The 20,530-nt window shown below is 51.7% G+C and overlaps 1 protein-coding gene across 2 annotated transcripts in view; it reads left to right on the forward strand.

The window, feature by feature from the left end:
• Positions 1–20,530, forward strand: part of SKAP1 (src kinase associated phosphoprotein 1) — a 164,370-nt gene that overhangs the window by 117,189 nt on the left and 26,651 nt on the right. For both annotated transcript variants that reach the window (XM_068918812.1, XM_068918813.1), the window contains 5 exons: positions 14,534–14,614; positions 15,982–16,065; positions 17,972–18,096; positions 18,867–18,930; positions 19,859–20,023. In XM_068918812.1, coding sequence (XP_068774913.1) covers positions 14,534–14,614; positions 15,982–16,065; positions 17,972–18,096; positions 18,867–18,930; positions 19,859–20,023 — 519 coding nt within the window. The remainder of the gene's footprint in view (positions 1–14,533; positions 14,615–15,981; positions 16,066–17,971; positions 18,097–18,866; positions 18,931–19,858; positions 20,024–20,530) is intronic.

The raw sequence follows: 20,530 nt of genomic DNA on the forward strand, positions 1-20,530 counted from the left end.
GACGTGGCAGCCTGGGAGAAGTCAAAGACACTACATTTCCTTGTGTCAGCCTCACCTCTGGGTGCCAGACCCCGGAAAGAGCTGGGGAAGCAGTAAGAGCGAAGGGGAGGTTAAAACAGGCGAGGTGGGATGTGGAAGTTGCTGCAAGAGCGGAGCTGGTCGCCCGGACGGAGAAGGATGAGGTGCGAAATCCCGGGTTACGCTCGCTGCAGCGGCCGGGGAGCTCCGCGTGGCGCGGAGTTACGCGGGGTCTCGCGCCGGCACTTTGGGGAGGAAGAGGGGAGCTGATGCCTCGTTCTGGGCACCCTCTCTTGGGCTTCAGGGCCTCGCGCGCCCCTCCGGCGCCGGCGGCCGTGGCAGCAGCGCTCGGCGCTTGCTCCTGCCCTGCCGCGGCCAAGGCAGCCGGCGTCGATGCTCCCCCACTGCCGGGCGCCGCGGCTTGCCCTGCGCCGGTGGGGGTGTCCCGGTCCCTTCCCTCCTCGCCGGCCCCTTCGCGGGCTCACGGGCTGCCCCCGGGCCAGGCAGCAGCTCCGGGTACGTTTCTAAATCAAAAAATACCTTTCAGAAGATGGAGCTTTACAAGGATTCTGTTAAGACTCCAAAACCCCAGAACTTGTTGGTTGCCAAAGTTTTAGGCAAGACCCTGGGCCGAGGAGAGTCCAGTTAGTCCCAGGCTTTCTGAAAGTCCTAAACCAGATTTAGTAACCCAGAGAAGCCCAGCAAAACAGTTTTGTTTAATTCCATGTATTCCAGCAATTTACTTCACTATCTCATTCAGAGCCAAAAAGTTGAAAGCGGAAAAAGCAACCTCGGTTTTTGTCCAGAATTTAGAAGAGGAAGACAGGCTTGAGCCGACAACATCTGCCAGCTCCACAAACTCGAAGGATGTGGTAACCAGGAACCTTAAACTCAATCCCACCACTACAGATAATACTTTGTTTAATAAATCAGCTTAACTTTAAAAGGATTTAGATAAACTTTTTTCCCCCCATATATCCATCAAGTTAAAAGTAAATTTATTTTAGTAATAAGATTCAAAACATTGGTTTTGTAGGTTTTTATTTGAATTTCACTTTCAGTGCATATAGTGTTTGACATTAGCTGTGAATAAAAGTTAATAATCACTTACTAAAAACCACATCTTTTGCCATTTTGTAACATAATACAAAATTTAAGTACCCAAATAAATGTTTGTTAAGCTACATAATGACCGAAATATTTTTGCATATATAGCGTGTTCTGCTGGTTAGCTACAAGAAATGTTAAATTTACCATAAAAGCTAACTTTATCTACATGTTTTAATGGTTACCAGCTTTCCTCAGGAAAGTGAATAAAAAGTACAAACGCAAAACAACATTAAAATGGATGCTTTCAATCAAGATGTCTTGCTCGATGATTTAAATCATCGTTAAAATTGGTGATTTAAATCACTCTGAGTTAAATGGACCCACCCAGGGCTGCGGTTCCCGCCTCGCGCCGGCGGCCCCTCCGCCGGGACGGGACGACGCCACCCAGAAAGCGGCTTTCATCGCTCGCGTTCCTGCGCAGCCGCCGGCCGCTTTGCGAGGAAGCAGCCTGGGCGCGGAGCGGCATCCTCTAACGAGCTCCAGGCCCCGCTCGGCCTCGCCGCGGAGCTGCGCGGCGAGCGGTGAAGTTGAGTTAAGGCTTGGAAACGGCCCCGGGTGTTTGAGGGCAGAATCGCTCACCTCACCTGCCTCCAGCTGGTCGCCCTGGGCCCTCTTTGGGCTCGACGGGGTCAAAGCGCCTTTTGCTCTCCCCGCTTGCAAGAGCGGGCCCAGGGGCGGCCAGGGCTGGGTGGGACTACATCCCCCCTCCCAAAGCCCCGCTCTGCGGCAGAGACAAGAGGCTCCCAGAAATTTCTCAAGCTTTTCAATTCTGCAGAGTTTTCATCTGAACAAAAAAAAAAAAAAAAAAGAAAAAAGAAACCCCAAGCCAGAAGACATAGCGCCTGGCTGAAAGCTGCTTCTCAGGGAGGGGTCCCTCGGTCCCGGCAGTCGCGGGCGGGTGTCCTGGGACGCTGCAGAGGCAACGTCACATCATCGCCCCGCTCTGCCTCCTCATCACGTCTCTCGTCCTGCATCAACCCCCTGTTCTGATCCTGCTCCTCATCTGCACGTGTGTTTAATTGTGGCTGTGGATAGACGAGATACGAAAAACCTGTGTAAGGCACTTAGGACCAAACGAAAGCACGTGGCACAAAGCTTTCTGTCAGTATAAATTGCCTCTGCCGAGTTGGATCTGTGCAGAAATAATCCTGAGGTTAAGCATGGGCTGAAATTCATTTGGCTGCTCTGGAGAGCGTCTCTGCCTTCGCTGGTGGCTTGTCTGCTCGGGGCTGCCGGAGGCGCCCGTTCGCCGGGCTGCTCCCAGCTGCGCGGCCGCACTCGGCCGGAGCGCGAGGGCCCCGGTCGGCTCCCCTTGGGGAGGTCGTATCGGAAGGGGCAGCGGTTTGGGGGCCGTGGCGGCGTGCAAAGCTCAGCGGGACGGTAGCCTGAGCAGAGCCAGAGCGGCACGCGCCAGCGGGAGCCGTTGAGCCCGGAGAAAGAGTCGGCCGGCCGTGCCCTGGCGAACTGGCTTGCGTCTCGGTTAGGGTTTGCCGGCAGTTTTGTTTTTTTCTAAACAATAAAACTACATCCAGATTGGCAGTTGCTCCAGCACATTTATTTTGTAGAAAGGCATCCCTAAATGGGAAGAGGATAATTTATACTGACATAAAGCACCTTTATTTGGATATAACTATCTACATTAAGGAGGTTGGATTGCTCTTGCCGTATCAGGATAGCGTAGCTGAAGCTCTATTACTCGTATATAAGCTATTCCTGGCTCTGCTCCTGATTTATTTGACTAGCAGAGCTAGGCTGGGTGTGTCTAGATTCATGTTGTGTTGATATCAGAAAATCAACGTTTCTTTCGTAATCCAAGGTATGTGATGTAAATCAACAGGGCTCCAGGGAAGGCAGGGGCATTTTATCAGTGTAAAACGAGAGGAGAAGTGAGCCCAAGGGGAGGATTTACCAGAGAACGGGCTTTTATCATTTTACGACCTGTTGATTTTACTTTTTTAACAATTACTCAGAAGTAGGAAGCAAGGAAAAAATAAGAGCAGCACCTAGATCAAAGGGAAGTGGGAAAATCAAGCTACTTGTGTGAAATGAGAGAGTTTAATGAATACGGGAAGGGCGGCTTCCTGCCGCTAGCCGCACTGAGCCCCTGCGAGGACCTTTCTTATCATTGCAGGAGTCACACTGCCGAGAAGGCAATTTCCAGCATTAAGCTTACGCCTTTAAACCGTGCCGCCGCTGGCCAGAAAGTGCAGGATTGACTCAGGAATTTGTCTTGCCTTTGGTTTAATTGGCTCGATTCTTAATCCAGTTTCATGCAACCGATTAGAGAACGGTGTCCGCACAGGGGTCTGTGTCCGTTTGGCCGCCATTGACCATGCGTGGGTAGAGCCGCGGCCGAGGGGCCTCGCCGGCCCCGTCCGGCTGCTCCGCAAGAAGCGCAAGGGCCGCTGGTGCTGGGAGCTTTTGCCGAGGAACCGACTATGAAGGTGCCTCGACCTGCTTTGGAAATGAGATGATTCAGGAGCTACATTGCAAAAAGCAGTTAGGGGTAATTACTTTCAAAATTTGTTTTTAAAGAGTGATGTTAGGTTTGAATAAAGATCGCGCTTAGCACTTCTGTGGGGTTTTAGGCTTGGAAAGCAATGTGCAAACACCAGCTAATGCCATCTCAGCATCACCTGTCAAGTTAGGCTGCCTGTTTTCCAGGGAAGAATGCTGTAAAAAGGTTGGTTTAAGGAGGTGGTTTAAGCTCTTTGGCATCCCAGTTTGCCTGTGTTGAACCGAACTGGTTTTCCAATACTATAACTCAGAGCTGATTGCTTTCAATCAGCTGTCAGTACCCCTGCCAGCCTGCTGGTGCTTGCAGAGCCCGGTGCCTGCCCCTCTCTCACCCCAGGGCTCTCTTAACATCTCTCTCTGCCGTTTCCACTGCTTATGACTGTAGACACTCGGCCAGAGAAGGGGCTGTTTACGGGGGTGTTTGCTGACTGACTAGCACCTGTGAGAAATAAATCGATTTGTAATCAGGGAATAGCTCCCGCCAGTCTTTCCCGGGATGACCATATCAGGTGTTCAATGCTCAAAATTCAGGAGGAAGCAGCAAAATGGAAGAGCTCTGTCTGGCCTGGTATTTAATTGCTATGGAGAACGCGGCAGCGTGTTAGTGTCGGGGTTAGAGAAGCAGAAAAACATGCATAGGGGAAGGTGCAGGGTAGAGCAGCTCACTTGTACCCGCGTGATGCCTGCACGCGGGCAGCGCTTTGCTGTAATGCGCAGGTCTGTCCCCAACATCTGGAGCAGCTGCAGCTGCATTGCCCTCTGCGAGGTCTGCGATCCCCGCTTGTCCCACGGGCCAGGCCATGGTACAGTCCCCTTGGCTGCTGTAATTTTCTCTCCCGGATTTTCTCGCTCCCCTTGTGCCCGGCGACAGAAGGGCTCTTGTCTGTCTTGCTCCTTACGTCAGGGGCCTCGCCACTCTCTTCCTTTTATCGCTTCATTGACTTTACCGGGCTCGTACCGACTTAGGTTCCCGTCCAACCGGGAAGGACCAGTACAGCGAGTCTGGACTGCAGATTTGGTTGTGCCCCTCTTGCTCCCGCTCCCTCGCCAAGGCGGACGCCGGTCGGCTGCGGCGCTCCTCCCCGCCCCCTCCCGTTCGTTTTATACACAAATTGCCGTCTCAAGGGAAAGTTGTTCTTCATGTGAAACACAGCTCTGCAGTTACAGGAGAGAAACCAAGTAACAATAAAAACCCTCAGGGAAATCATTTAATATTTCCAGCCTTCTCACATGGGTTCTTGACACTCGGGTCTGCAGAGGGGAAAAACTGATTTATGCCGTCAGTCGTTAGACAATGTGGAGGTGAGGTCAGGCGCGGGCATTCCTCATCTCTTCCCCGGCGCTCAGAGATCCCTTGGGCAAGGTGGAATCAAAGCTTTTCAAATGGTAGAGGTCATGAGAGTGACACTGTAAGAGGTAAAAGAGCACAGCCTCCTGCCTCCTACAGAATGGCTGACACCTATATATCTTCATATTGCCATTGTTTCCGCTTGAAAAATTGCATGTCGTTTGTTTTACTTTTTCCTAACCCTCCTCTCTCCTTAAATCCTCTTGATTTTCCACAATGATCTATAGGAATCGTTTGTGTCAAGGTTGACGATTATGTGGTACGGAATTTTTATAGGAATAAAGGGCTAAGCCTTAAGATGGGCTTTAGCCAACAGGTGTCTGGTCTTTTCGTAGCCTTGCTGAGACCCTGTAAATTAAAATCATGTCTGCCTTTGGGGAATTTTCCTGCATTGATTTGTGGCCACTGCGAGGGGCTCAGGTCGAGCGATTCCTGTGCACAGTGTCGTGCTGCAGGAAGGCAGAACATGATGGGGAAATGCAGCGGGATGCAGAAACATGATGCAGTTTGGCCCTTCAAAGCCAATATCACCCTCAAACCACAAGGAAACTTCTCAATAGCCTGAAATACTGCAGTGCGCACTGAGAATGGTGTTTGCTGCCATGCTTCACCCGCCCCTTCTTTCTGCCATTCCCCTCTCTGGCTGTTTCTCCAGTTCCCTCCATCCTCCTCCTTGTTTGTCGCTCAGAGAAGAGCTCAGGGAAGGAAGATGTGGAGAGGACCCTGTGCCTGGGGGACACAGGGGGCTCGGGACTGCTGGCCTTGGTGTCCTCTGGGGATGCCACAGCTCCGTGACACCTCTGCAGAGCAGGCTGAGCCCTTCAAGATGTCCATTCAGCATTTGCTTGTGGGGAGGATGGCTAAGAGTGGTTTCTGGGGTTGGACTCTCAGTGTTCCTGTGTAGACTGATGTCCTACCATGGTGTAGAGCTCTTTGGACCTGATGGAGGTGCAAGAGTCTAGGGAAAATTCAAGATAATGGGATATTTCCAGTGCGAAGCTGCTTGGTAGGAACTTTGTTTCTGTTGGGAGTTAGGAGAAATCCCAACAGCCAGCTCCAACGTTATGTTGTGAATCCCCTGTCCGTTTTCAGTCCTGTTAGCTCCACAGGTGGGTGTTCGACGAGGCTGGCGAGCGGCTGAGCGATGCTCCTTCTGGTGGCAGGAGCAAAGGCTGCTTCGCTGCCCCCTGCATCGATAACCGTTGGTGCCTCGCTCGGGCAGCAACCTGGAGGAGACGGGTTTGGCTCTGAGCACTTAGTGGCAGGACGACGTGTCCCTACCAGCTCTAAAGGAGTTCCCTGATACCACGGACCTTTCCTCACTCTTTCGCTTTTTTGCTTGTCACTCACCCCAGAAGAGGGGAGAGGAGAAGCGTTTCGAAGAAGTGCCTGGAGGGGACATGTCACGTCACAGTCTGTTGACAGGGACCATCTCCCTCACTGCAAATGATAGTGCATGTGCAGAGAGCAGTTTTTGGTTGTGCACTGAGGGGAAAATTGTATGTTGGTAGATCCCAGCCCTAGTTAAAGTCCTTGTTGTGGGTAGTCCTGCAATAATGAACCCAGGAGCACAGTTAATGGATCAGATCTTCAGCTCCTGTTGAACCCAGAGGTATTTTTATGTCTGTGAAGATCATAGGATTCGGTCAGTAGTTAATAACTGGACAGCAGCGCTTGTTATTGCATCCCTACGGCTCCTGTCCCAATAGCATCCGGGAGCCGTATTGAAACACAATTCTGGGCGATGGGGTGGGGGCACCGGGAGAGCCGGTCCCTCGCGGGGCCGCAAACCCTGCTCTGCTCCTCCGCGGCGGCCGAGCGACAGGGGATTTCGATAAGGCCTCTGATGTCAGGCTTAGGTTTCCAAGGTGCTGGTGTAACATCAGTGAGAAGCAAATATTTGGCCAAGTGCACCCTGAGGTAAGCTGGTATCCGGTGTAACCGCACAGCGTGCCCATATGTTATTACTTATACATCAGCCTCTTTGAGTAACGATGTACAGGGCCAGGGCGAGAGTTGGCTTTTGTCAAGCATATATTTCAGCGGCGTTTAAATAAACTCATCGAGCTGCACGTCTCGTGAACTTTCCTATTCCATCTGTCTGCGCCGAGCCACCCGTGGAACGAAATGGATGAGGCCTTCAAACCTTCTTCAGTCCCCGGAAAATGAGCCAGTCCACTTAACAATAAATGGTGGCCGGTTGGAGCACACATGACTGGTCTAGTGAAGAAGAAAAGAAAGTTGAGCTTAATGAAGTCCCTGCCTCTGTGTCCCTGTGCGTGGACAGGAAAGGACGGGTGGTTTATAACTGTTTATTGGAGTTAATGGTAATAAATTCCTCACTTGTGATGCATTAACTTTAATGTTTTCATTACGTGATGATTTAGGTTTTCCCTTTTCACGTTGTAAATCATGTTGTCCCGGTAGCACAGCAGGTCGAATGTCTGACATAATGTTATGTTTGGGGGAGAGAAATAACAGGGGAATGAGTTACACAGATTATATATTTATATATTTAATGCGTTATGCTTTTTTTTTTAAAGGACTCTAAAAAATCGTATCCTCGTGAAGCCTGTGAACGGATGGACAGACAGACCCATCTGAGCACAAATTTGCAAGTTGCCGTTGCAAAGCCCTTGCGAAGGGCTGGTTTCCATAGCAACTTCCCAAATGCACTTGGTGCTGAAGGGTTTTTTTCCCTCCCTCTTTGCTGAGTGTGAGCCCTTAGCTAATGAGCTGTGCAAATAGATATTGAGATTTAGTGTTTTTTATTTTGCAATTATAGACTTAGTGATTTGGAAGGAAACTTTTGGGCCAAAGGCCCTGCCTCCTCTTTGGATTTTGATTTTTTTTTCCTTTTGCAAAGTTGGTTTAACTTCAAACTTGCTGTTAAATTTTCCAGACAGAATGAAAAAACACCAATAAAGTTGGAGGGTTTTTTCCACCTTCCCAGGTTAAATACCAGCCCAATCTGCAGTCAGATGTTTGCCACTGACTGTCTATTCTCTGGTTTGCTTATCAATCATAAAAACCACATTCATGGACTCCTCTGAAAAAACAACAATGAATCCAAGACTAACTTGGCGTCTGACAAAGGTCCGTCTGTGTGTCCCATGTTTATTTGTGTTTGGCCGTCAGATGTGGTCCAACGAGAACTTTAGGGGCAGCAGAGTTAATTAGTCACCATTCAGCCTCAGGTGAGAATTGTGGTTTTCTTGAGCGACTTCCACGGACTTTGTGTTCAGGTCTGAATGTTGGCAGTTGTCCAAAGACTTAGCGATTGCCTTGGGCCGGTTAGTCTTGGTTCCTGCCTTCAACACTGGCCTGAACTGGCTGCTACGAGGGAACATTTAGAACTGGCCCGCGGGGCAGCTGCGCCGTAGCCTGTCCTGAAGGAAGCTGTGCGCTTAGCTGCAGATTTTAGATGGGCTGTTTTCATTTGGGCAAACCCGCTTTGCAGATGGGGATGCTATGTACCATAGTAGGGCTCCTGCGACTGAAGAGAATGGATCCCAAAGCTGAACGCAAGGATACTGCAGTTGATAATTTCCTCTCGATGATTTGTGGCCATTGATTTTTAGCTGCCTCCTGCTTGCTGACTTGCTTTCAATCTAGGTGGTTATCCTGGGGTGGATGCCTACACTCTGAATTTTGCTTACTTGCCTCTTCTGAAAAGTCAAGTTGAAGCCCAAATAAATCTTCTCCACTTTCCCCTGCCTTTTCTTCATCTACTTTCTTATTTTTCTGCTCAAAAAAATGCAATAAAATTAGTCTGGCACAAGATCTATTTCATGTGGTCCCTGTTGACCATTGTTTAGTTCCCCATTTTCTTTGAAATAGTTGCTCATTACATTCCCTGCCTTATAAATGATCTTCAGGCATTTGCAAGGTGCTGAAAGGTTGGGCTACCTTCCAGCGACGTGGAGGGAAGCGTGTCCGAAGGGGAGCGAGGGCCTGGGAGCCGCAGGACAGACGCGAAAGGGAATGGTGACCTAGAGCTGTGGGGTGAGGAGACGGGCTGTGATGCAGAGCCGGTGGTATGTTAGTGGGGTGCAGCAGAGCAAGGAGAAAGCCCGGGGCCAGGAGCCGAGCGATCCGAGGTCAGCGCTGACGTGTCCTATGGGCGCCCGTGGAGCTGGGACGCGTTTGGGGAGGTTCCCCCTGTGCTGGGGGAAGAGGGCAGTGGTTCCTGGCGTGACTCCGGATTTTTCGTTTGTGATCTGAGGCTCAGAGCTGCTTGCGCAGCGGCCTGCGCGCCCGGATGACCGTGCTTTGCACGCCGACGTTTCTCCACATCCTCGGTTGCTCCACGTGGTGGGGCAGATCAAACGGTGCGAGCGTAGGCTCACAGACAGACACGGGACATCAGAGCCTGCGATCCACCCGCACTGCTGGCTGCTCTGCCTGGCTGCAACTTCCACAGGGTCCCAAAAAAGCGCAGACATCAGGGTATGTGCTGGGAGACCGGGCTGAGCCTGACCCATCCAGCCTCCGTCAGCCGGAGCTGGCAGCCAAGGGGCCGAGCCCACGCCAGCCCTCCCACGCGGGTGCCCTTGGGGGATTAGGCTACGGGTGTTGATCTTGCTGGTAATTTTGACTAACTAATTTCCACTATCCTGGAAGCAGATTTTGAGGGCAATCTGCCTCCCACATCGACTGTGGTGTGAGAAAGCAGAGCCTCTTTCGAGAGCCTCTTGATCTTGAGGGAAAAGGTAATTGTGGTAGTTGACATACGGGAAGAAGTATCCCGTCAGCGGAGGCTGGAAGGGACGGGGCTCGTAAACAGCCCCTTGCTTTTGCGCATATGAAGCTGTTGTCTGTGCAGAAGCTCTAGCGCTGCTCAGCGATGGCCGTTAGTGACATTCGCCTAAGCAGCCGTGTCGTGGACCCGTTCGCCATGGCAGACCTCGGCGTCGCGTGGGACTTCCAAAAGCTTTGAGCGTTTCTCCGGGCCGGCTCACTTTGAAGATGATGGGAGGGTTTGTTTGTCTCTTTCTGTTTGTTTTTTTCTCGTTTGGAAAAAGAGTGCGGCCACCGCGGAGGCCTTTGGGGGAGCACAGCCAGTTGTATTCAGTTTTGAAATGCGTTTGGGTGTTCCCAGTAAAGTCCCCCGGAGCAGAATCTGCTCTTGGCACTTTTGAACGTGGTGACTAAGCTGGAGGAATTAGCTGTAACCGTCGTGCCTCCGTGCTCCAGCCCTTTGAACAGTCAGTTAACGTGACAGCGTGGGCACCGACGCGGCCTCCGGGGGTGCTTGGCTGCAGCGCCTGTGACATTTTGCGCAGCTGTTGTGCATGACTCAGAGAGCGACCGAAAGGGCGAGAGCTGAAATCCCGAGGTCCTTGAGGACACCGCTAGGACGGGGTGGAACGGTCATGGCGCTCGGCAGCCAAACTCCTAGAAACTGCCAAAGCCATGCTGTGCGGCGGGCCGAGCCCTGGCCGGGGACAGACCCGTGGACGCTGGCCAGGGCATGCAAAAGCGAGACAGCGGTTGAGGTGCAATAACCCGCCGCGAGGGATCACGGCGGCGCTGGGGGCCCGGGGCAGCGGGGCTCGCGGGCGGCAGGCAGGACGCGCCGGGGCAGATGCGAGGGTGGAAGGGGCCGTCGAGCCCGTCCAAACACAGCCGCACCGGGGCAGGAGCGACCGGAGAGGGGCCGTGCGTCTGGGGGAGCACAGATGGCTCTCGGAGATGCGATTGCAGCCTTTCCTTTTCCCTCTGTTTTTATAAGTGGTGCGTGGTCGTCAGTGGTCGGAACAGATGACCGGGCGACGGGCTGGCTTTTCCATCACTTAGAAGATGTGGGGAGCTCCGGTTTACCTGCGAGTTGTGTGGCCTCGGGGCGGACGCGTCTGGCTGCTCCTGCCCAGCCTCCGATGAGGCCACCGAAGCAAATAAACACGGTGACCTCGGAAACCGGAGCGCGCTCGGGGCCGAGCTGGGCTCCCACCTCGCCTCTCCGGCTCTGCTGCCTGTCCGGCCGGAGGGCTTAAAGAAAGGAAACGCCGGGGACTGTCTGTGCCGGCTAATTTAGCCATTTGCTGCTGGTGAAAGCCCTCCGGGTTGCTGTTGGGGGCAGGCTGGGGATGAGGGCAGGGCAGGGGACGTCCCGCTTGGCCCCAGCCCCAGCACCTTGCACGGATTGATCTTTCCGGCTGTGCGAGAGGGGCCGTGCGCACTCCGAGGCTCTGTGACTGCGATGTTTGCGTCGTGTGCTGCCGAACTTAAAATTTCCGGAGCCGCCTTGCGATCTGGTCGGTCCTCACAAGCCCTCTGTAAGCGTGTTTCTTCCCCTAAGCAGTCGTTCGGTGTTTAAAAAGAAGGCAGCGTCCTTTTATTCCCATTTCCCCGTTGGGGAAACTGAGGGGCCGAGAGGGAGCGTGCCTCGTGGAGCCACGGAGGTTTCGGTTCGTGGCCGTGTTTCGGAGAGAGCGGCTCAGCGGCGCGGCGAAACGGGGCGACGGGAGGCTGCCGGCGCGTTCGGGAGCGCGGCAGAGCCGCAGCCGGGGCGCAGTGACGGGAAACGCAGGCGATTTGCTTGCAGGTGAAAGACGATCTAAACTAGGGCAAAGCAGGAGCGGCGAGCGAGGTAGCGAGCGCAGGTCGGCTTGCCGGCAGCCCGCAAGAGAGGTCGAGGGCAGCGAGAGGACGCAGGGCTGGGCGAGCTCCCCCTCCTCGGCGTCTCCCTGTGGTGTGTGAAGGCCTTTACAGCTGCCCCAAACCTCTCGGGACAGCTAAGAAAAGAGCGCGGGGATCACGTAGCGCCGGAGGGCTGAGCGGGGCCGGACGCGGCTCTCCTTGGCTCGAGCCGCAGCGGTGGCACCGCGCCGGCGTTGTCCGCCGCCTGCTTTCTTGGGGGAGCGGGGGCAGAGGGAAGCCCCATGCTGATAATGTACTGAAAGTAAATGAAATTAAATAAGCGAAGCAGCGCTCGCAGCTCCTGCCTTCCCCCCTGGGTAATTCAATTCGAGCGCTGGCGCTGATGGGATCTCGCTGGGGCTGCCTCTGTCACCCCGCTGGGGCTGGGAATCTTAACGTCTAAATAAAAGTTTCACTCAAGCATTTTTTATGCTTCTGCCAGCGGGATCAGTGAGCTGGCGTTGGGCACATTAATGTAATATTCATACTCGCAGGGTCTCCTTGTGCATCAGGCAGCACCGTCCCATTTTCGTAATTATAAATGTCCCCTAAAATGACATTTAGATTTGCATTAGCAAAAGGGGTTGGGGCTCTTGGATTTGAGAAAACACTTAATGTGCCTTTTTACGAGTCAGATGTTCGGCATCGCTCAAGAGAAGCCTGAGCGCGTGTGCGCCGCGGAGGAGCTTTCACCTGCGCGCCGAGGAGGGACGCCAGATTGGAGCCCCCGGGGGCGGCGGGCTCGGGGGACGCGCGGGACCCCGCTCACAGCTGCTCCGCAGGCCCATCTGGTGCTAATGGGCCTCCTGCCGCCAAGCCCCGTAGCCGCGTTTAAGGACGTGGTGATCGCTGCGCTCCACGCGGGCCAGGGCCCGGGCTCCGACGGCGCCCAGGGCCGGCGGCCTCCGGGGAAGGTGCTGAAATCCCTCAGGATTTTATTTTGCGCACCCCCCTGCCCTCCCAGGAGGAATCTTTTCCCGATCGCTGATGCTTGCTGGCCAGTCTGAGCCCTGAAACACAGGAATTCACGTCCTTTTCAGCATCCGTGTTTGTTTTCTTACAGCTGTGTTGCTGAAACCCCTGCTTCTCTCTATCTGTACGAAGGTCTAGTCTTCTTCCCGATTGCCCCTCTGCTCCTGGCCTCTGCGGCCGCCTGGGCAGCGACCTCCGCATGCTGAAAGGGAAAAACTGCTCCCTTTCCCTCCCGGCTGTGGCTGCTGTTTGGCAGGTCTCTGGAGCAGGCTTAGCGCTGGGCTCAGCCCAGTTCGTGCTGGACTGAAGTGAGATTATTCCTCGCGGGAAGGGGCTGTCCGTGTCCTCCAGGCGCGTGCACGGGGACAGGCTCCTGCTGCCCCTGCCCTCCTCTAACGTGAGGTGCCTCGGCCGGTTATCCGCAGGTCGAGGATCTGCCCTTGGATGGCTCCGGTTTCCAGCTAACAGAGCAGCAGAAAGAGACACGCGTAGGGGAGCCTTTCCACCAAACCAAACTTTGTGTGTCTTTGTGACTGCTGTTCGCCCCGAGACCCATTTGTGGAGGATTTATAGCAAGCCCAGAGTTTGCAAACTATAAAACACAAAAATGAAAATAGCCTGTGAATGAGGGAACTGACAGGGGGGATGGATTGGGCCGAGAGCTGGATGTTAGAGAGACACGCTAAGAAAACAAGAGAAACTCTTGTGATCTGGGATTCTGGGAAGTTATTCATACTTAAAGGGCTGCCAGGGCTGGGCACTGGGGAGATGATTAGTGGCGTTTAGTTAGTCATTTTTTATTGTGTTTCAGTACAAATTATGATGACATGAGATGAGCGGGAGAGGAGGGGGAGACCTCAGCAGGAGCCCAGGGCTTGGGGGACTCCTGGCCGCGCTGGTTTTGGGGCGAGCCGCGGTCCTCCTGCCCGGTGTGCGGTGCAGGCGCAGCGAGGGCCAGAGGCCCTCTGCGGCTCCGGGCTCTGCCTGGCTGCGCGCCACAGACGGGGGGCCGCGGTCCGTGTTAGACCAGACGGCAGAGCTGAGTGAGGATCATGTTCTCCAAGTCTGCATACCCGACCGGATCCTGCCTGCTGCCTCCATCCTGGCTGGAGGCAGAGGGCTGAGCTCTGGCCCCAGGAGTCTGTGCCAGACTTTGCAGTTGGAGGAGGGTCTGTGTAGCCATGTGAACTGTGGGCCAGGTTTCCTTGATGGCTGCTTCTGGGAGCCTGCAACCAGAATCGTGAATAGCTCAGGAGATCATGATAGATCATGAGCTGCGACGCCAGCCGCTACAAGTCTGCTTTGCCAGACCTCCTCTGCAGAGAAAGAGGCTGAGAACGTTATGCTGCATTTTATTTTGGGAGCTCAAGAAAGGGGCAACCGAGGGTCACCATCCCTCCCTGAGGGTCAGACCCTCTATGCCAGCCAAGGAGGAATAAGTCAGGTCTCCTCCAGGTGTGAGCGCTGGCGCGAGGCCTGCTGGAACAAACGGAAAGATCCCTGCCAAGGCCAAAACCCACTGATCCACTCCTTGGCGTTGATGCAGGAGCAGGAGGGACCCACCTGGGGGGTTCGGGGAGAGGAGCTGTGCCCCAGCGGAGCAGAGGAATTGAGAAAGCTGCTGGCTGAGCTGGGTGACCTGCAGGGGAGCATGTCCTCTCTTGGTTAGCACAGGTCCAAGCGCACTCCCAAGACCCTGCTGTCTCTGTGAGTACCTCATTCTCAGGACTCACATAAGCGGTCTGACATCTACCCTGAGATGCTTCACAGTTTGGAAGAAAGTCTTTCAGCCCTCCTAAAATGATGCTGTGGGGGGAATAACGGTGGGATTGCAGTTTGCGTGTGGCATGTGCAGCACCGCCGTGGGAGGTGCTGGGATCACGTGGGGCAGCGGCCGTGTTCACAGCTTTGCTTTGCTCTCTCTAGGGTTGGAGGAAATCATACCGAGGCCTGTTCAAGACGCAGGGAACATTCTGAAGCAAGGATATTTGGAGAAGAGGTCCAGAGGTAAGGCCTGACAAATGCATCATAAAATAATAGAAAAGTTTGGGGAGGATCAGTTTTGGCTGCTTTTCTTCCTTTCTGGTAAAGTAGGGTAGATGGTGAGTGAGATACTGGGGGAAGCCTTTGGGTAGAGGACCTGCTAAGGCTGATGGTTCTCCTGAGGAGCACAGCACATTGAGGGCATCGCTAGCACAAGAGGGGATAAACTGGAAAAGAAAGAAATGTTTATTTGGGAGTTTGGTGCTTCTTACAGTGGGGTTAAGAAATCTGCCGCCGTGGTTGGGGCACTCTCATCCCTCTGACAGCCTGTGGGATTTCAGTGCCTAAGCTAACTCTTAAAAATGCAACTCTCCTCCAATCTTGACTTCTACTGGGTGTGAGGTCTGGGACAGCAGCTGTCTGTGGGGCTGTCTGCCCCATGTCTGCAGTCAGAGGCGGGAGCACCCTCTATCCTGCCTGATCTCTCCAGGGACTGCTCCAGCAAATCAGGGCAGCTCTGAGTAACCAAGAATTCGGATTGTTGGATGAAGAACAAACAGTAAAATGCATCTTTTCTGCAGATTTGACAGTGAACACGCGCAGAATCTTTCAGATTTTTCTTAGACATCGTATATATATAGGGAGAGTACAGCCTTTATTTTTTCTCCATTGCAGATCATCAATCTGCACAAAGATCAAAACTCAGAAATTGAATTAAGCAGCAACCCAGTCTTTTAGGGCAGGATGTGTCCTTGCTAACGAGCAATACCTAATGAGGATAAAATCCTGGTGAAGACAAGGTAGTTCTTAGCATCGCACACATTAGCAAGTTGAGATAAGGACTGTGAGTCAGCCTCAGGTTTATCTTGATTTTACTGACTCTTGTGAAAGCTACAAATTATTTCCTCATCACTCAGATCTTATCTTGATTTATTTACTGTATGATAGGTAGGATGAGGTAGGAACAGCCCTTTATTCCCCGTGGCTGTCAGCCGAGCTGCATAACTGGCCCAGTGCATGTTTTAGCTTGTTCCAGTTGCAGAGTAAAAGACATTTGCTTAAACCTCAGTTAGGCTGGTTTAACGTAAAGTCTTCTTCCCTCCCAGTTAGTAGGGCTGAGGGCTTCCTGGTGCCAGGCCACTGCAGCTTGCTGTGGTGCTTAGCTTGGGAAGGCTCGGAGGGGGCTCCCAGCATGAAGAATGGGCAGCTTCTCTCATGCTTGCTCTGGAGGTTTTGTCTCTAGATTTCCTTACCTGAATTTTGTGCCAGAAACCTGTGGGATTCTACTGGAAGAAGAGTCTTCTTTCCCCAAACTGTTTCATGTGGGGAAGCACACAACAAAAGAACAGAAATGAATATTTTTCACTCCTTTGTTTTCCTTTTGTCTCTAGACCATGGCTTCTTTGGGTCGGAGTGGCAGAAGCGGTGGTGTGTCCTCAACAGAACTACCTTTTACTACTATGCAAATGAGAAAAGTAAGTGGGGAGACACTTGCCTCCGGTCCCAGAGCTGTGTGTGGCGGCCAAAGGCACGGACAGGCCTGGGAAGGGAATGGGGAGAGCCCTTGCACGTGGACAGTTAATGTCTCACCAGAGAAAAGCATCTATTGTAGACCATTTCACTGCTTGGAGCTGCTGAGATTTTAAGGATGAACTTGGCTGAAGTAACCTGAATTCAGTCATTCCTTACCATGGCCAAAGCATGATGCTCCCTGGAAATGTCTCCCTTTGGGAGAGGAAAGCCGTATGGGCCCCTGGTTCCTGGGAGCCTGTGGGGCAATGTATCCCCAAGGCAAATTATTAGGAATGCAAAAACAAGCAAGCAGACCTTTGCTACTTATTTCAAGTGAAAATGAGATGTTGGCTGCAATTTCCAAAAGGACCTAAAGGATCTGGATGTCATTTGTCCACTGCTTCCTCCTGCTGAACCCAATTTCTTATCTTGGACTTAGGAGAAATAAGAGGAAGATTATAATTCCCTATCAAAGCATAAGATGTGGGCTCTTCTGGAAAGGTAGATCTCAACTTTTCTTCTTTTCCAAACATCCTTATAGGTAGGGAACAAGAGAAGAGAGATACAGGAACAGAGGTATCTGTAAATAAAAAGATGTACCAAGTTTTCCATTAGCCATGAGCTGGGCTTCAACCCCCTAAGTGACTGTATATAATCCATGTGTCAGTGTATATAAATATTTTGCAGTCATGCTCCATCAGGTACATATAAACAGACAGCTAATATCTCCAACAGAGTTTGGCATGGCTAGATATATGGCCTTCCTCACTCTGTTCCACCCATCCAGAAACACTGCATGCTAACGGATTGCAAAACATACACATACATCCTTGGTTTACAGTGACCAGTCTGCAGATAGGACAGAATTAAACTCCGATGATGAATGTTGATGAAGCTGGGTCTTTGTCTTTCTTCCACACCCTTTGTCTGAGGATCTCGAGCACTTTTTGCAAAGGTTTCCAGAAAAGTTTCCCAACTCTTTTTGCCCTGGCAACGTGAGGCTGTTCCCAAAAGCCAGAGGCTGAGGCACACACAGGGGTATGAGCTGTTCAGGCTCTCCCAGTGAGCCGCTAGCAGAGGCAAGTGTTAAAGCCAAGAGTCAATGTTTGGTTCTTTCTGTGGGATGAGCGGTTGTCAGCTTCCAAATGGTCTCCAGAAGATAACAAAGTAAAGCAAACCGGTTATCGATGGGCTGAAATCCTTACATAGGGCTTGGCCTCACCCTGGAAGTTTTTAAGGATCTGCAAATCAAAAAAAGGTTAAGAGCAACTGTCTGAATCATACTCCCACACTTACTCAGGAAGATTCATAAGGAAATAATGAGCTGGATGCCCAGCTGGGGTAAATAAACACGCCTCAGATGAGTGCAGTGAAGATCCCTCTCTCCACCCTGGCTGACCCTGGCTGTGCACATGCATCTGCAAAATCCATAGGCCAATTCTCAAAGGCCCCACTAAGCATTTCTTCCTGTATGCCAGCCCATTAATTCTTTACCAGCAGAATAATCATTGGTATCATATTTCCCCAAGTACAGTGGCCTCTGCTTCATTACAACCAGCTCATCTCATGCAGTCTTATGACCTTGGCAAATTTTTGTTGGCTGTTCACAGTCTCTTGGGACTTGAAAGGACATCCTCTTTACTGTGTCTTTATGAAGAAGTTATAATGTTCCCTTTGGATTTCCCTGGGGGTAGAGATGCTTAGCCTGGGGCTCTTTTTTGGCCATCTCCCATTGACATGTGGTGTAACATAGTTTGCAACTCTGTGTATTTTGGTTTCCCTGTCTAGGCGGCAAACATCAGCACCACCCAGGTGGTGAATTGCGTAAAAGGTGCAGGCTCCAAAGGCAGCAAATTTCTCTTCTTACAGGCAAACAACCTAAAGGTACCTTTTCCATTGAGCACTATAGTGCCCGACTGGCTTCCCATCTCCGCAAAGACTCTCGAAGAAAATGCTGTTTTGAATTAATCTGCCCTGGCAAACGTACCTACGAGGTAGGAACACGGGGAGGAAATTAATCCTTTGTGCAGACTGACCACCAGGCCCCACAAGACTGACCACCACAAGAGCATGTGGTTGCAGGTCTGGGGCACAGGCTGGACCTGCAAGGTCAGGGGTGCTGTGATTTTCCAAACCTTAATCTCTAGTGGAACAAACATGTGACGCTGCAGAAGGTGTCGATGCTTCTCATTTTTGGCTGCTCCTCTGAGCATGGACGTTCCCTGGATGCAAGATTGGTCCTGGGCTCTATTTGCACTTGGTGCATAAAGGTTAAGTGAGAATGTGGGTTAAAAGCAGTAGTGGATTGAGTTTGGAAAGCCCATTCCTAAAATAGGAATTCACAGCCAGGTTTAAATTTAAACCTCTAATTTGTCGAGCATCAATGGGGGAGCCTGGAAACTGGTGTAATGATAAAAATGACCCAAACCACAAAGTGTGCGTGAGAGGCTTTCTGAACTTCCAGGACATTTTGGATCTAGAGTCTTGGTTCAGACTCAGTATAGTATATTCAGTAGGGATTGTGGTTTTCATCTGAGTTAGTTTAATGAATTAAGCTTGACAGCCTTTCTATGGGATAGTCTAGCTTTGTTCCGCTTCTGTTTCCCTGTTTGGAATATGGAGATAAAGGAGCGAAATGGCTTTCCCAAAGTCACAGCCTAGATGAATGGCCGATCCAGGATCTTAGTCCCATATTCTAGCTGCAACCCTTTTTCCTCTTCTTACATCTAAGAAACAGCATGGTAACTGGTGAACCTCTCTCCAGTTCACAGCCCGAAGTCCAGCAGAGGCTGAAGACTGGGTGGACCAGATCCAGTTCCTCCTGAAGGGTGAGTCTGGCAGCTTGGACTGAGCCAGCATGCCATGTTCGTTCAGATAGATCCCAACACCCGTGGGGCACCTGGCTGAGGAAGGGGCCTTTCTGCCCTCAGGACTGTGCTGAGCCAAGGGTAGGTGAGCCCAGCTCCACAAGGATGTTTGGGCAGCAGCTGGGGCCAGCTCTGGGGCTTTGCTTTTTTGGTGTTTGAAGCCTGTGGGCATCTGTTTTTAACTCTAGCGCTTTGGGCTGCTCTTAGAGTCCTGTGGTCTCTCAAAGGCTGCAAGTGTTAGCGAGCAGGACAAGAATGAGACTGCAGAGGAAGAGGGTGGGAATCGCTCCTCACTGCCATGGTCACAGATCTGCCATTCTGTGCTTGGCTTATAAGGGTCGGGCTGTTGCTCTGGCTCCACTGGAGTCACTCCAGTTTGAGGCTAACAAAACTGAGACCAGACTCCAGCCCTGCATATGGAAACCCTCTAGAAGCCATAGGCAGCTGCACTGTTTCAGACCCCGTGATGATTTCCAGTCTGTTAGTTCACGTCCTGGCAAATCGGTTGTATTTAATTCATTGCAACAAACCCTGTGACTGTGTTTCCTTTCCTTGTTGTCTTGCTTGAAATCAGTCTTCTCTGAAGTGTCCAGTAATGGGGTCAGGCCGAGTTCCTTGAGGTGCTTGTTGAGTTTGGATTTGCTCTCTGGTATTTTCCATCTTTCCTTGGGTTTGGGTTTTTGTTTTTTTAGCCTATCCTCAATCTCTGTCCTATTTTCTTTACATCAGATACTCATAGGCTAAGCAGGGGCGCTCCCTGCAATGTGCATAGTGAGGACAAAATGCAGTTGCATAGCCTTTGTTACTTGATTTCCACTCATTGAAAGCACCAGCATGCAGCTTGGCAAGCTTTGCTCTTTTTCATCATGTTTTTGCTCTCTCCTGCCAGACCTGACCTCCGTCACTATCCCGTATGATGAAGAGGATGAGGAAGAGCTCTACAATGACGTGGACAGTTCTGACTCTCTGAATACAGCATCCCACAACACTACCATGAATCAGGAGGAGCCAGACGATGGGATAGGAGAGGATGACATCTATGAGATTTTGCCAGGTGAGCGGCTGAACAAGCAGGTTGAAAACTGAGCCTTCCCTTTGCTTTAATCCCCTTTAACCCTGCAAACATGGCAGGGGAGCTTGGCCACATAACAAATTGACAGGAATAAACATCTCAGGCTCTGCTGAGTCTAATGGAGCCATAACTCAAAGGTTTGACCCTATTTCTTTGTTCAGACTGGTTGATGGGCCACAAGACCAAATGCTTTCCGTTCTGGTGAGGTGGAGGGTTTGTAAATCCAGGCGACGTGGCTTTTAGAGGTTGTGCTCCATTCAGCGCGGGTAATATTAAGTTTGGTGAGAGTGGAATCTCTGGGCTGTGTTACCTGCAAAATCAGACTGAGATGATGAAAATGCTCCCTTCTGGGCATGCAGTCGTGGCTGTAATGCAATTACTGGCCTTCCAAGAGATGATAAAATAACTGCATTAAAGACTAGCCCCTGTTCACTAACAGTGCACTAGGCCTGGAGGTAGCAGCGCAGCGGCTGCTGGTTAAAGGAGCCA

The sequence above is a fragment of the Struthio camelus genome, chromosome 25, assembly GCF_040807025.1.
Source record: "Struthio camelus isolate bStrCam1 chromosome 25, bStrCam1.hap1, whole genome shotgun sequence".
NCBI classification, from domain to species: Eukaryota; Metazoa; Chordata; class Aves; order Struthioniformes; family Struthionidae; genus Struthio; species Struthio camelus.